Raw genomic sequence first — 16,901 nt, 5'->3', positions numbered from 1 at the left:
TTGAAAATGCTGGAATTTTTCAATAATCGATATGAAAATAATCATTTACCTAATAAATCGTCGAAGTTTAGCAGGTTGAGTGTGTACCTATACTATCAAGTCACACAAGACGTAATCTCTGCAGACGTCATCCACATTTCTTCGGCGCGCCCGATACGTGCAGCAGCCAGCAGGCGTCACTTACAGTACTGAAACCTGCATCGCGTGCGGCTGTGTGCGATCACCTTTAGTCAACTGTACCTACCAAACGTCTAGTAGTTTTTTGTGGTTAACTGCAAACAAGATATTTTACATTACATTCAATTGTCTTCATTAAATATAGACGTATTTTTTAGTTTTGTAAAATGAAAAAATAGTTACAGTCTATAAAAAATTCCATTTAGTTAGTTGTTTAGGCTCAAGGCATATTGCGCGAGAGTTGAAATAACGCGACACGTGTGCTTACAAATGAAACTGAACTTTATGTTCATTCTCCGAACAAATTCATTTTTAGATTAGTCTCTTTTTCATTTTGCTTCACCCAAAGTCCATTACATAGTAGATAGTAGGTACGTAAATAAAGTTCAATGTAACATTTTAGAAAAGGTGATGCGTCGTTTCGCGTTGACTCTGCCGCACCGTGCCTTGAGACTTAGAATTTGGGCGACACTCTGAAAGCCTACTGAGTTGCATTTCCGAACTAAGGTTTTTAATAGAAAGCGTGTTGAACTTAGATACAAAGACTTTCCCACCAACGAGATCGGAAGCCACACGTTTCGTTTAGTATTATAATATAACTATGTATGTAAGTTATAGATAAAAAATAAACTCATAAAAACTACAAAAAAATGAACGCGAGCTTCTTTTGAGTGAATGAAAACCATTGAAACCCAATTTTAAAACTGATTTCTCTTTCGCTTGTGGCACAATTCGTTTTGTATAAAGACGGCATGATTTTTAGAGTCCAGTCAATGTATTTCAGTCAAAGGTTTGACCACCCAGTCGTCATCTCACCCAAATGAAGCTCGATTATAAATAAGGCTTTCCTGGCAATTCGCATTGGGTTTCAAGCTGTGTTCCGATTGCGCGTTGCAACGCGCGCTTCAATCTGAATGCAGCCTAAAACCTCAACCTCAAACATTCGAGAAAGTAGTTCCGGCGAAAGAATAACTTTTATGTTGAACGAGTGTTGTGCGAGTGTTGAACTGTATTGCAACTATAAATATTGCGTCAAATATTATTGATATACATTATTATAATTAAGTAGGTATACAATTAGTTATATTATATCCAAAGTTGAAGTCGATAATGATACCTATGCGATATTATAATGAGAGAAATCTAATATCCCAATGCTATTTCGAAACGCGAAAATGAAAGAAAAAACCTGTGAAAAACACTTAAATTAATTTGATACGAAACTAGTTACTTAGTTTGAACAAATTATATTTTAAAAAGAATCATAGCTACATTATGAAATAAATTAAAATCTAAGATTAACTTGTTAACTTTTTAATTTTATATATTGTTATGTTTTCACATGGTTTTCTTTCAATTTTATACGAATATTTTCGGTTACAATTTTATGTGAAAATTCATCATTTTGTTCTTTAACTCTGTACTATGCTCGTTGATAGGAAATAGATAATAAATAAAATTAATTATAAAAACTTAACTTTTATTGACTGTAATCCTGAAAATCCCTTAATAATATATGATATAATAAGACTATGCTTAAAGCTTATTTTACATTGAGGAAGAGAAGGTTCGAAGCATCAAATTCGCCTCGTTGCGCGAGAATGCTTGGGGATTCTCCGGCTGAAAAAGGTGGTTACTTTGTATCATGGAATATAATTATACTCTACCCGCGGAAAGAACTCAGTAAGTTAGTAGGTATTGCGCTTTCTCTGTTACGTGATCTCATACAAATGATAGAGGCACAAAAATCTCAGTGGACACTAACCATTTTGATCCACCAACCAGGGATCATGTTTTCAAAAATTCGAAATTCAATTCGAAAATGTTTTCAAAAAACATTCGAAATTTAATTTAAGGTCAAAATCCTAAATTATGATCTTGTCGGATTTGTTACAACACAAATACGTAGGTAGGTACAGTATGCGGTATACAGCAGATTTGTAGGTACTTACATAATTTTGTGGTTATAGTCATTAAAGTGCAATTTTAGAATTAACACTGCTTCGCTTGGACTTACATTTACCTCAGTAGGTATGCCTTGAGCTTCATTACTTTGAAAAAATACATAGGTATATCAGGAAATTGACAAATAAAACTAATCTATTGAAAAATAAAGAACAGTTTATTTCATAGTAAAATAAATAACTCTTGTCACCAATTAAATTATTATCCCTAACTATTTATTAAAATATACAGCATTGTGTGCATTTCATTTTGTTCTTATCTAGTTACATACATTCCACATTATATTTTCTTAAAATAATAACATTTATGTTCCATTAACATAAATTACATTCATTCTTTTTAATCCTCACGTACAATTTCACAATGAAATATGAAATCACAATAAAATACATAGGGTAGGCATAGTACTTTAGTTTTCCTTAGTGTACAGGTGAACAAGGACAATAGCCGGCAGGAAATATTGTACATCGACCTTTACAAAGAGGTTTCAGCTTCGTAGAGCGTTGTCTCTGTCACTCATGTGACGTTTTGTTGGTCTGAACGAAAGAAACGACGCTCTACGAAACCGCTATCTATCTTTTAGAGGTCGATGTACAATATTTCCTGTTTCATAATGTTCTCAAAGGTGTGTGAAGTCTGCCAATCCGCACTTGGCCAGCGTGGTAGACTATGGCCAAAACCCGTCTCACTCTGAGAGGAGATCCGTGCTCTGTAGTGAGCCGGCGATGGGTTGATCATGATGATGATAGTTCATAAAAAAATGACTCCTTACGCGCCATTTTAACTCTATGAGTCAACTGTCATGTCAAAAGTAGGAACGGTTCACCTTTAAAATAAGGTCTAAAATCGTACTTTTGTCATTAAATTTGACACAAAAAGTTAAAATGGCGCGTGAGGAGTCATGTTTTACGCATTATAGAGTGCGTGCTTGCTTATACTAAGTACTGAGTACAATATAGTTTGTGATGTCAAAAAAGTGGAATGCACTAGGTACCTATTAGTCTAATTTAGACTAGAAAAATCAAAATATATGTGAAGCAGACAGCATTCACTGTCTCAACTACTGGCCGATTATTATTCTTCACAAATACAAGAATACTTACAGTATTGCAAAATATACAAAACATTGAGCAGAATGTCATTCTATAGGATAGTCATAAATCCATAATACTGAAAAGGTGGATTTATTAGTTATTTTTAATACAAAAATATCGTTAAAGCCAAGTGAATTTGATAAACTCTATGTACCTACTGGATTCAGTAAACTGTACTAGAATTTAAATTGTGTTCACATTGTTCTAGCAAATAGCATCCCAGCGCTGGCCTTGAATAATGTGAATCTGTTGCTATACATACATTTATGACAAGGGTCATTTTATAATAGAACTAGCGACCCGCCCCGGCGTCGCATGGGAGGCAATGTAGATACTTATGTAGTGTTACTTCCATACTAATGTTATAAATGCGACCACCGCCTCCGTCTCGTTTTGTTGCGCGGAATATTTGTTAATTTTCGATGGAAGCTTGATTTCCTCCGACATTTTGTTTAAATATCGTCATATTTCAACAAATTAATACAAACCAATATTAAACTATACCTATAAACCTTTCTCTTGAATAACTCTATCTATTGGTGAAAGCCGCATTAAAATCCGTAGCGTAGTTCTAGGCGTTCATACATACAGACAGCGGGAAGCGACTTTATTTTATACTATGTAGAGAAGAAATACTGATTTTACGAAAGCCCTTTGCAACCCATCGCGAACTTTGCAGCAACACAACATTTATTTTTGCACCCCCATTATATAATTTTTTTTTAATATATAATTAATTTCTTTAATTGCATCCGATTAGAAAATTTCCATATTTGCAACACATTACAAAATTTCTATTTGCACCCCCTTACGAAACTTCCAGACTAGCACCCCGTTATGAGATCTTCATCCCCGTGTCGAGGTTGAGCAGCTGCTTCATCAGCTCGTAGGTGGAGAAGGAAGTGGCCACCATGGGGATGGCGCGGATGTAGTTGACGGTCATGCCTCGGTACAGGCCCCTCACTATGCCGTTCTCGCGGTATATGAGGGTGAGCGTTTTCACCATGCCCGTGCTGGTGGAAAAATATTTAGTTTAGTTTAATATTCTTTATTGTACACCAAAAAGAAAAGACACAAAAAGAAACATGTAAAAGAAGAATATACAATTAGCGGCCTTATCGCTGTGAAGCAATCTCTACCAGGCAACTAGGTTGAAGAAGATTTAAAGGCTAGTGAAGCTGGGTTTAAGGTGTACGTAAGTTGTATCAAAAAAAGAAATTACTCTGTTCAAATGCTAAAGGACTAAGGCTGAAATCTATACTTTGACTTTGACTTTGCTCAGACTTAAGATTGAGTTAAAACGAGACAGCTTTATGTGAGAGACATAGCTCTGTCTCATTTTAACTTTGTCTTAAGTCTAAGCAAAGTCAGAGTGCGCTCTATAGATCTCACCCTAAGAGCTAGCACGTGCCAGACCTTCGTAATTTTATAAAAGCTGAAAGTTTCTCTAGGTATTGTGTCCCCAACACAGGATCAGCGACTTAGCATGAAGTTTGGATCATGGTGGCTTTGGGAGATAACAGGTAATAAAGGTGTAAAAAATCTTACGTCAAAGTATAAGTGTTATTTTTTGATATTTTTTTCGGAATAGTATTAGAAATCACGTCATGCATTGCCAGATACTCAGTGTCATGGCAACGCCCTGCCAGACGCCTTTAGAGTACCGAAGGTCTGGCACGCGCTGGCTCTCTCTCTCTGTAAGAGTGCCAACTAGACAGTTTTTACTGACTTCACTCACACACAAATAACAAAATACCTAAGTAATAATATTGATAACACGAAATTGTGTTACCAACATTATTACACGGAGTGTGTGCAGCTGGCTGGAGTGATCCGGTGGGGAACCGCGTCAGGGCTCTAACATACGACAGTCGGCTACGTCTAAGGGCGTTTGTGCACTCATCTGTGAAATCACGGATTCCGTAAAAATACGAATCGAATGAGTAGGTATGTATTCGTATGACGGCCACTTCGAAGAATCACGGATACGAACCGAATACGGATGAGTGCACAAAGGCCCTAAGGCGCAATTTATACAGATAAGGCGTAAGGCCTGCGCTGTTTGAGTATAATTCAAGACGCGTCGCTTTCATACATTTTGTATGAATAAGTTTTGAAGCAGCACCACATCTGCGCCGCACTTTTGCCTTAAGCCTTTCATGTATAAACTGCGCCTAAGTGCGGAAAAGAAATCCAGGAAGAAAAAAGAGAAGAACACCACATTGTGAGTAAAGTTAGCTGTCAGGCTGTGCATTTTGGAGGGGCCAGTAATAATTAAAATTAGGTTATATAATAGTATATTAAACCATTATAAATGTACATAAATTGCACCTCTGAAAAATTATATCAAGCATATGAATTGTTTTTAAATCAAGTAATTTTTAAGGAAACATCATATTTAGTTAGTCATTTATAAAGATATAATTTGGTAAGTATCGTTTGGCGTTCGATAAAATTATAAAACCGAATAAAAGTATTTATAACGTAATAATATAGTATTTACTCATTAAAGTTTAAAAAAAAAATTAATAATAACAGTAAACAAACAAAACGAAAAAAATAACCAAAAATAATACCAACCTTCTGTTAGTGTTGCCAACACCAATGCAAGAAATATGTAATAGAAACAGATATTATTACATAATATGTATATAAATAAAATTAAATATTTAGAAAATATTTAAGTGCAGAAGATGTTAGTGACCATAGAGGTGTCATATTATTACACTAAAGATGGGGAAAAGTGTTATCTGGCAAAGGACTGTTCGTGCCTTTTGTTAAATTGGTGCTATACATAATATCTTAATCAGTATATTGTATCAATATAACGTGTGAACTGTGATCGCAGTCAAGGGCTAACTTGTAACGGAATTTAAAAAAAATCTTTAATATTGCATTTATTTTTTAGAATTTTCAACATTGAAGTGTGGTCCAACTCAAGGACTTTTTTAAGGATATTAATAGTAAGTTCTATATATAAAAATGAATCGCTGAATGTGTTGCTGATCGCAAATCACGAGAACAGCTGAACCGATTTCGCTAATTCTTTTTTTATAATATTCCTTGAAGTAGGAGGATGGTTCTTACGGAGCGAAAAATTTAAAAAATTTGAATCGACTGTTAGGCGCGACGAAGTTCGCCAGGGCAGCTAGTAATAAATAATAGTAGTTTTCATTTTACATAAACAAACACTTCCGCCCCTATCAAATACTGAAGAAAAAGGGTGATGGATTCTATTCTAGTGGGTGCGAACGGAGGCCACATCTAGTGGCTTATCTTAACCACTAGTGATCGCGTTTTGTGGCTGCCAGTAGCCCAGTGGGCAGCAGCACTAAGGAACACGATATAAAGCTCGCATTTCTATGCTATATTGTGAGTCAAGCTAGAGTAGATTCGGCATCGAGTCTGTGTAATGTGCGAAGCTCTTTAGGTAATCGGTTCTTCGTAGTTCGTATCGTACCGTAATCATGTATTAACAGTTTGACATTTTTCTTTTTCTCTTTTTTTACCTATTAGCCATATTAAATGACTAATATTCCCCTTTCCTCTCCAACTAAGGACTGTGCTAGGAGTAGGTACGACAATAGTGCAACGGGCGGGGTTTGAACCGTGGACCTTTCGGTTTCCAGTCCACTCCTTTACCCGTTGAGTTATTGAGGCTTAATTTTGTAATGCTTTATCATTGCGCTATGTGCATGTTTTTAACTGGATATGATCGCAGGCAAAGCGTATGTGTGAGGGCTCACCCGAACTTGGCAGTCTCCGGGCTCATACATGCGAGCTGCATGCGGCGCCGCGTCACGTCTAGAGGGTACGACACAGACTGCGCGACGGCGCCCGCCAGACCACCGCAGACCAGCTTACCCGGCACTGTCAGTACTAGACCACCTGGAAGTGACGAAATAATAAGACGATGAAATACGAGGAAGAGCTAGCGCGCACCACGGTAAATTACCGTATGGTTTCCCCCCGCAAAATCTGAACTATAGAACTACATTGAAGCGCGCGCACTGCTGAATGAATTCCGCACCGGATTTTACTTGATCTAAATTCAAATTTACGGATTTTAAAACGCACCGCAACTCGCCGTACCGCAGTGCGCGCGCCGCCTAAATGATAATGTTCAGTACCCGTAGTACAAGATTTTACGTAGCACCAAACCAAACCAAATTCGAGAGTCGAAATACTTCCGCGTTACAGTAACCTGGATCTTAAATGCCTTGTTTTAAAGTTCAAGTTTGTCTACATTTCTACAGCCAGCGCTCCAAGCGGAAACATTGCGAAATTAAAATCAGTGGCATTGAATATTTGACTTCAATTCAAGGCTGTTTAAGTCCATTTTACTGTAACGCGGAAGTATTTCGACTCTCGAATTTGGTTTCGTTTGGTGAGACGTAAAATCTTGTACTACGGGTACTGCTTACCAAATGGCCACTGCATCCAATCTCAATGAAAACTACAGGCATAGCGAATAACTGAGTAAGTTCCTGCAGTAGAGGAGCGGTGCGGGAGGGGTGTGATGACGTGACGCGAAAGCTCAGTGATTCGTCAACTTGTGACAACTGTAACCCATCCCGCACCGCTCCACTACCTCAGGAACCTACTCAGTTATGCGCTATTAGTCAATTATGCAGGAGATACTGATGTGTCAGCACAATCACAGGTGCACTCTCATAGTTCAATGAAACAGTCAGAGAGAGATCAGGCGTGGCCTCACCGCCAGCAATTGCTTAATTTTTTTAATAAATATTTTGGCCCCACTCAGTATGACGACAAATATTATAATGGACATAATTATGTGCATTCTACCCTCTTTTCTATCATCTCTCACGTATAAGCCTTGCTCAAACTTGGTCAGTAACAGTCACATCACTCAAGCTTAGTAGAGGAACTCGTTAAAGTCATGGTAATTAGGTACTTCAAAAGATCTATAGCCAGCAGAGGATCTATCAGTTGAGACTTGCCAGTATTCCTCTCGCACTTCCGGCACAGCGCAGTGGGGAGGTACTTCATGCACAGGAACTTGAGCGACTCGAAGCAGTAGAAGCTGAAGCCCGCGTACGGCACCATGCCCACCATCGTCGGTACGAAACCACGGTACAAAGCTCGGAAACCGCCTTCCTGGGTTCAAGAATGAGGTTGAACAATTTCTTTATTTATTCTTATTTCTTTACTTAAATACAACATTTATTCAGATCAAACCCTTGACTGCGATCTCATTTGGTAAGTGATGCTGCAGTCTAAGATGGAAGCGGGCTAACCTGGAAGGGGTGTGGCAGTTTTTATGAAATACATACCCCTACATAATGGGCTACTTGACTCATATCTAATTTCGTCCAATAAATCATTATTTATTATAGTATTTTGCTTAAGACAACGAAATATATCAATAACAATTATTAAAAAAGCAGGATGGATATATAAATCCAATTTTAAAAAATACAGTTTTTATTTTTATTTGAAACGCAGAAAACGCTGTCAGCCATGATGTGAAGTCATTAAATATGTAAACAAAGAAATGTCATCCCTATGTCACGCGGGGACTAACGTAGTATCCATATATATAAAATTTAGAGTCCTGACTAACTTATATATCAACATCTAAACAGCTGGTCCTAGATACATGAAATTTGGTGGGTGTGTTCTTTGTAGGTAAAGAGAAGGTATCCACTAGGAAAGGATTTTTTGAAATTCCACCCCTGAGTGGGTTTAATGGAGGTTTGAAATTTATGAAGTCCACGCGGGCGAAGTCACGAGCATAAGCTAGTTTTTATATATTTCTAAAAACTCATAGTAAACGTAAAAAAATATCGTTTTCTCTTTATAAATTGAATAAGTTATTACAACAAAGTGATCTTTGCAAAAATAAATTTGGGTTGAAGTCGTTAGTCATATAGGATCCCTTTAAGCAAGTCTTCGCGTGTTACGTATATTTATTTCACTGGGCACTCTAATCCACAACTTTCCTGTGGTCTTTATAATGCGTTTTTTACATTCTCGGATGATACAATAACGAAAATTACTATATTTTTCATGTACACTAGTATAGAAGTCATGTTTATTAAACTTTGGGAGGTTATGCTGTTGTTTACAAATGCATGACGTCAGAGCACAGATAATCTATCGGCCAAACATGGCCGACAGTGTTTTCACCTGTCTAAGAAAAATATATTTTTAAATGAAAGTTTTACGGTTTTTAGGGCGCAAAAAAATATAGTGTTAATTTTTTTGATATAATAGCACAAATATTAACCATTTAAGACCAACTTTAAAAAAGTGTCAAGTAGCCTATTAACTGTTATTTTTGACATCAAATTAGACGGGTCTTGTATGAAAAGCTAAATAATTTATTTAATTAAAAATGTGACATTAGCTCTAGTAAGAATGCTCTGTTTAATTAAAAGTTCTAATATCGCGGGATTCACTTATCCGCGCAGCCCTAATATCCCTAACAACAATCCCTAACAACATCATGGTATCGGTTTTTACAGGGAGCCCAAACATGTGAGGAGTTACATGTCTGGGCTCCCATGCGACGCATGGGTTACAGGTTAGCGATCGTAGCAATATTTACTAACAGTCTTGAACATGGTGGTGGCAGCGTGCGCGATGCCGGTATATCGATGCTCGCCCGTCACTTGGAAGGCCAGCCTCGCGCGGATGGTGTCGAGCGGGTATGTCAGAGTGACCGCGGTGAGGCCTGCCCCAGCTCCCGCCAAGAACTTATCGCCGTGCTGCACTAGGGGTATACTTAACCCACTTAGGTACTGAAAATGATAGAATAGGTACAATACTTTTGTTTACGGCGCGGATAATATCTTCTGGGGCCATACCGGGGTAGTTTGATAGCTACAGCGTGATGCTCGCAGCGGAATCGCCCCTCAGGCGCCATCTCCACGGGCGAGGGAATAGCAACGTGTCCGATCTACTATCGTCGGCGATAGTATCACCCACTCCACTCTACTATAGTATAGACCTATCTTCACAGGGCAATGCTATAAGAGTTGTATCGAATCTGGTGGCACGGCGAGACTATCGCCGCGATTCTCTCGTCCGTGGAGATGACGCCTTATTGGCCGACACTCGCTCACTGTTGGCTCAATGCATTGTTGCAACAAGAATACCACAAATTCAGCCAATCATTATAATGATTGATGCATCTTTTCCGGAATCGACCTCCAGTATTATTATTTGTATCTCATAAAAAAAATTATAATGTGAAGGTGCGATCAGATTTTGGGTTCATGTAATTTTGTGTTGTGCATTTTTTTAAATATGTATGACTTCTTATTTTTTGCTATATTGTAGTTGTAATGAAAGGCGTAGAGCGTTGACTCTGTCGTTGAGACCGACAAAACGTCATATAGGTGTGAGTGACAGAGAAAACGCTCTAAAAAGCCGAAAGTTAGATGTTTCTTGCCGGCTTCTGTAAATACGTATCTCAATATCATCATCATCATTATCCCATCGCCTGGTCAATATTAAGCGCGGGTCTCTTCTCAGAATGAAAAAGGTTCGTCCATAGTCCACCACGCTGGCCAAGCTTCAGTTAAAACGCTCCTAACTCCGAAAAGTTAGATGTGCGTGCTCGGGATTGAACAGTAGACCCCTTTCCCCCTTTTATTTAAAAAAAACATAATCCACGCGAAGTCGTGGACAAAAGATAGACTTGTTATTTAAATTCCCGATTTATCTCCCATGCCTTGAACTATTTTAAAAGTGTTTTTCTTATGCAATCTGCTTTTAAACGTTCCGTGAGATGATCAGATCTAATAACAATCCCCGACACCCAGACAAGATCTTTAGATTCCAAGGACTGAGGCAAGTATTGTCATTTAGTTCTTTTATGTTTTATATTCAGAGACATGAGTATGGAATTTCAATGAATCCATTATTCAGCGAGGGTCATCTGATAAGTATGGCAAATCTTTATTTTTATGTAATACTAGCTTATGCTCACGACTTCGTCCGCGTGGACTACACAAACTTCAAACCCCTATCCACCCCTTAGGGGTTGAATTTTCAAAAATCCTTTCTTAGCGGATGCCTACGTCATAATAGCTATCTGCATGCCAAATTTCAGCTCGATCCGTCCAGTAGTTTGAGCTGTGCGTTGATAGATCAGTCAGTCAGTCAGTCAGTCGGTCACCTTTTCCTTTTATATATTTAGACTAGCTGATGACCGCGACTTCATACGCGTGGATTTAGGTCTTTAAAAATCCCGTGGGAACTCTTTGATTTCCCGGTTAAAAATTTGCCTATGTTACTCTCAAGGTCTTTATTAACTATAGCCATGCAAAAATCACCACGATACGTTGCTCCATTACGGTGTGATTGAAGGACAAACCAACAAACAAACACTTTCGCATTTATAATGATAGTGATAGTGATATAACATCAGTAGGTACCTTTATTATAAATGCGGAAGTGTGTTTGTTTGTTGGTTTGTCCTTCAATCACGCCGTAATGGAGCAACGTATCGTGGTGATTTTTTGCATGGGTATAGATAAAGACCTGGGAGAGTGACATAGGCTACTTTTTATTCCGGAAAATCAAAAAGTTGCCACGGGATTTTTAAAAACCTAATTCCACGCGGACGAAGTCGCTGGCTTCAGCTAGCTATACATAACGAACGAATGGCAAAGGGACATGGTCGGCGACAATTTCTGAAGTGGCTTGTGATTTAGACCAATTTGCAATCATCAATCACTTATGAACAATATGATAGATCATTATATTATGGGGTTTCTGCCTCGGAAATTCAACCCGATCATGATTGTGATCGTTTGTTTGCTATTTTACAAGTAGACCGTATTTACCGTAACGGCTTTTGCCTGCAGTTTCGTAAGTATTCGTTTCATAGGTACTAACTTTTATATTTATTTTATTACTAGCTGATGCTCGCAACTTCGTCCGAGTGAATTTAGGTTTTAAAAATCCCATGGGGACTGTTTAATTTCCTGGGATAAAAAGTAGCCAGCTATATCACTCTCCAAGTCTTTAACTATACAAAAAATCCCATCGATCCGTTGCGGCGCGATTGAAGGACAAACCACCAAACAAACACACTTTCGCATTTATTATATGGGTAGTGATTAGTATGGATTAAAAATAGGTATTACACAACTACCTACCTACATTCGGATTTTTGTAAATTAAAAGCGGTAAAAGTTATAACTTAAAATATTAAAAATAATGATTAGATTTCTGTGATTGATTACTCAATCCCATACGTCGGCTTATAGGATTTAATAATAAATTTTAGTCAATAAATCTTGAGTAAAGTTAGTTAAACAAAGCCTGATAAAAAACGGATAACTTTTATAGCTTTTGGGCTAATTAAAAACCCGTGCGAAGGTGCTGAAAAATCTTATGATTTACCGTAGATCGAGCTGTATAATTTTTTTCTGTGACATTAAAATAAGCTAATGAATCATCATGATCAATCTTCTTAGACTCAGAGTGAGAAAGGTTTTGGCCAGTCTACCACGCTAGCCAAGTGCAGATTGGCCTTTGAGAACATTATGGGGAACTCTCAGGCATGCAGGTTTTGCTCACGATGTTTTCCTTTACCGTTAATTACTTAAAACGCACATACCTATAACTCCGAAAAATTAGAGGCATCGAACCCCCGACCTCTGATTAGAAGGCGGACATTCGAACCAATGGGCAGTTATCACAGCTTCACAAGTTAGAGATAGCTCTACGAAGCCGAAATCAACCGACTCTCTTTTTCTAAAGATCGATGTTCATCACTTTCGGCCGTGTAGTGTAACTTATTATTCACTTATAGTTGATGCCCGCGACTTTGTCCGCGTGGAATTAGGTTTTTTTAAAATCCCGTGGGAACTCATTGATTTTTCCGGGATAAAAAGTTACCTGTGTCACTCTCCAGGTCTTTATCTATACCTATGCAAAAAATCACGTCAATCCGTTGCACCGTTGCCACGTGATTGAAGGACAAACCAACAAACAAACACACTTTCACATTTATAATAAGGGTACTGATTGTGGAAAACTTGTAGCAAGCACATTATATAGTATAGTAGGTACCTAATTGGATATCTCGGCTTTCCACATATGGAAATGAGTCGCCACTCCGTAGTTCCGGTCTAAAGATACACCGGTCAACATACCAGCCGCACCTCAAAACGGTGCCAGTATGCCAACTGGACCCATATACCTACTGTCTAGTGCCTAAATGCGAAACCACGCCATTTGACCACTTTTGTGGAATTCTGAAAACAAGTTGTTTACATATTTTTCGAGTTTGCACACTTTTTCTGTTCTAAAGGGTCCATAAGATTAGACGATAGATTCTGCATTAGCCGAATCCGTTATCACATTCATGAGTATTGAATAACTTATGCGAGATCCTTAACTAAACATTAACTGTCCTCGAAAATGTACCACTCTTAAGAAAACTCAGACACTCAACTGGCGATGGAGATCTCGTAGATCAAATCAGAAATGAGCAGATTTTAAATCCATCCATACTAATATTATAAAATAATGCGAAAGTGTGTCTGTCTGTCTGCAAGCTTTTCACGACCCAACAGTTTAACCGATTTTGATGAAATTTGGTACATAGGTAGCTTACATCCCGGGGAAGTACATAGTGCCAATCGGGGAGGCAACACCCCGCACACCCTCACTTCATCCGCGCTCGGCCGCTCCGGGTTAGCGCAGGAGCTCCCTCCGTCTCATACACATAATCTCAACCTGTCGCGGACTTTTAATTATGGAATCGTTTAATGTGGATAGGCTGTAACGGTAGAGGTAACGGCGAGGGTGACGAAACGTAACGTTGCAGTCATGGTGGTGGAACATCTTGTATTAAACTGCATACATTACATGCAACAACATTTTGTAAGAAAAGAGAAATATATTTTAACAGACCTGATAATGAGCTGCACGTAACTAGACGCGTGTCGCGTTACAGTTACAGGAAAAGGAAAATATCGTTAGAAAAATCAGTACCCTTATTACTTATATCAGTACCCTTCAGTATTACCTACCCTTATTATAAATGCGAAAGTATGTATGTTTGTTTGTTGGTTTGTCCTTCAATCATATCAGAGTGTGACATAGGCTACATTTTATCCCAAAAAACCAAGGAGTTCCCATGGGATTTTTAAAAAACCTAATTCCACGCGGACGAAGTCGCGGACATAGGCTAGTATGATAATATATTTAATATATTGTGGTATGTTAAAATATATTTCTGTCTATATATATTAAGTATATATTTATTTCCCTTATTTAGTACAGCCTTTGGCACCTGGAAACCTAGGAACCTGGTAGAGATCGCTAATTCAGCGATAAGGCCGCCGCGCACCGCGCCGGTAGTACTTATATGCATTATGTTATTGTATTAACATAATCTTTTTACTATATACAATAAAGTATAAGTAATACTATTAAATATATCGATAAAATATAAATGAGATTTTTTATATTCAACGTTAGGATTTATATTGCTACACGTAGATAAACAATACAAACCAATCAATTGTTTCATAATCGATTTTGGTATATTATGTTAGTGTGGAAAGTGTGTACTTTGCATTTAAAGTGTACTGACCAAAAGTATCAGTATTCTATTTAATATGCTGCATGACATCGAAACACTAAATCTCTTGCAGATAAGTAGCTAATATAGATAAGATAACTTCTTAAAATGTATAAGGTAAATGCAGCTATGCTGACCTATCGAAATTCTGCAGGTATGTCCAGATAATTCCTTTTACATACATGAAAATTGTAGGACCCACTCCCTTTAGCAGTATCCCCACTTGAATAACCCCATAAACAATGATACCTGCGACTTTGTCTGCGTGGATTTAGGTTGTTAAAATCCAGTGATGGGAAATATTTGATTATCCAGGATGAAAAGTAACCTATGTCTAGGATGCAAGCTGTCTGTGTATTTTTCTTCAAAGTCCGTTAAGTAGATGGGTCCATAAAACGATAAAAGACAGACAAACTGACACTATTGCGTTTATATTGGTTTTAGTATGGATGAATACAAGGAGTAGTTAAACAAATTCTTAAAAAGCCAGTATTGGTGAACTCTTCAAACTGTCATGCCTGCTTATTTGTTTACTATAAATCATGAGTGTTCAACCAGGAAACAAGGATAAAGGCTATCTCAGTATAACAAGTACAAGTCCCGCAAATTGCTATTGCGCTGGAACCATGTCTCATTAACATCGAAATGACGTCATTTTGACGTCAGCTGAAATAAAAATATACCATCAGCTCGAAACTTCAATCTAGTGCTACGTCACTAAATGGCGGCCACGCGCATTAGCAATTTGCGGGAGTTATACCCCATATTTAAGAGGAAAAACTACAATCATACCTTTTTGTAAATCTCAAAGCTGGTAAACTGTGTTGCAGCATAGGGGAATATCCTAACCATCTGAGCGCCATTGCCTTTGTATAGTGCTATGAGGGACTCCTGCTTCACTATAGCCATGAGACCCCCAAACACACCATGGTGCTTGTAGTGTGAGGACTGTGCTTGGAGGAGGATTTTGATGCGATCCAGTGGTGCAACGGTTGTTTTTGCACACATTCCTGCTACTCCTGTGAAAAAAAACATTCACTTCAAATTCTAACGATTTATTCAAATTGGTTACCATTACACACTTTTTGTTTGTCAGTTGTGTGATTCTCAGTCAGATTATCTGCATAAACTTTATCATGAAAAATCTACATTTAAAAGTTCATAACATTCACAAGTGATTCAATATCCAATTTATGACTAGGTACAATAATAATTCTCCTTGTTTTAAATGAAATTTGTATCAGTGTATGATTTGCATCCCATGTCACCATTATTCATTAAATAAAGTAAAAGGAACCCTTTTACACTAAAGTGAATTAACTATGTATTAGGGACAATTATTAATATTAAAATATTTTGAAACAAGGAGTAGTTGGTCATTTTATGATTAAAAAAATCTATTAAACTTACCACCAGCCAATAAATTCCTTAGTATAAAATCGAGGTCGTTCTTCGGTTCCACTTTTAAAGCCATTTTCAATGAGCTCTTCAACTTAAAGCATAAAAATACAAATTCCTGTTCGTGTCTTCCGAGTTAACAGATAACTCTTCCTAAAACTTCGTGGAATTCGATTAAAGGCTATCGAAAGTCAACAATTTAATTCACGATAATTATGGTCGATTGGTCGAGCGTCGGGGACATTTCTTCACGATTTGGCACGCAACATTTTAAACAAACTTTCACCTCTGATTTATTGCAAACAAAACTTTCTTCGGTCATAACAAACTTTAAATGACGTCACTACTTTAAAACGTAATTTGAAAGACTACTTCTATACGATCTTTTTCAACTCACTTTTGGATACACTAAAGGATTTTAGCTGCGTTAATTATTAAAAACTTTAATTTATAATAAATTATTTCTATTTCTACATTCCGGTCGAGTAGACCAATGACCATGCCCGCAGCACAGAACAATAACATATAGCCCGCAGCCCGACACAACTTGACACCCAGGGTCATCAATCTTAGAACAAATACCTAGCATGGTACTTCAATTCATTTAGTACCAAAAGGCAATAGCAGACCGCGCTACTGTGACTGGACAAATTCGATAGGTATATTATTCTGTGGTCAAGGCATCCCATGTTTAA

At 37.7% G+C, this 16,901-nt stretch overlaps 1 protein-coding gene across 2 annotated transcripts in view; it reads right to left on the bottom strand.

Annotated features, from left to right (window-relative positions):
- LOC117991257 (solute carrier family 25 member 16-like) overlaps positions 1–16,740 on the bottom strand; it is a 128,347-nt gene extending 111,607 nt beyond the window's left edge. Inside the window, exons 1-6 of one of the 2 annotated variants that reach the window (XR_011237856.1) lie at positions 16,219–16,740; positions 15,601–15,827; positions 9,815–10,003; positions 8,201–8,357; positions 6,983–7,124; positions 3,618–4,249 (exon numbers count right to left, since the gene is read on the bottom strand). Coding sequence is in view for 1 of the 2 variants with exons in the window: in XM_034978833.2 (XP_034834724.1) it covers positions 4,072–4,249; positions 6,983–7,124; positions 8,201–8,357; positions 9,815–10,003; positions 15,601–15,827; positions 16,219–16,282 (957 nt within the window). In the remaining variant the exon portion in view is untranslated. Of the gene's footprint in view, positions 1–2,280; positions 4,250–6,982; positions 7,125–8,200; positions 8,358–9,814; positions 10,004–15,600; positions 15,828–16,218 lie in introns of those variants that run through there. The other variant, XM_034978833.2, reaches the window with a different exon arrangement.
- Between the last annotated feature and the right edge of the window lie 161 nt (positions 16,741–16,901).

This window comes from Maniola hyperantus, chromosome 19, assembly GCF_902806685.2.
Source record: "Maniola hyperantus chromosome 19, iAphHyp1.2, whole genome shotgun sequence".
NCBI lineage: Eukaryota > Metazoa > Arthropoda > Insecta > Lepidoptera > Nymphalidae > Maniola > Maniola hyperantus.
Note: the sequence above shows the minus strand (reverse complement) of the source record. Positions and strands in the feature narration are given on the sequence as shown.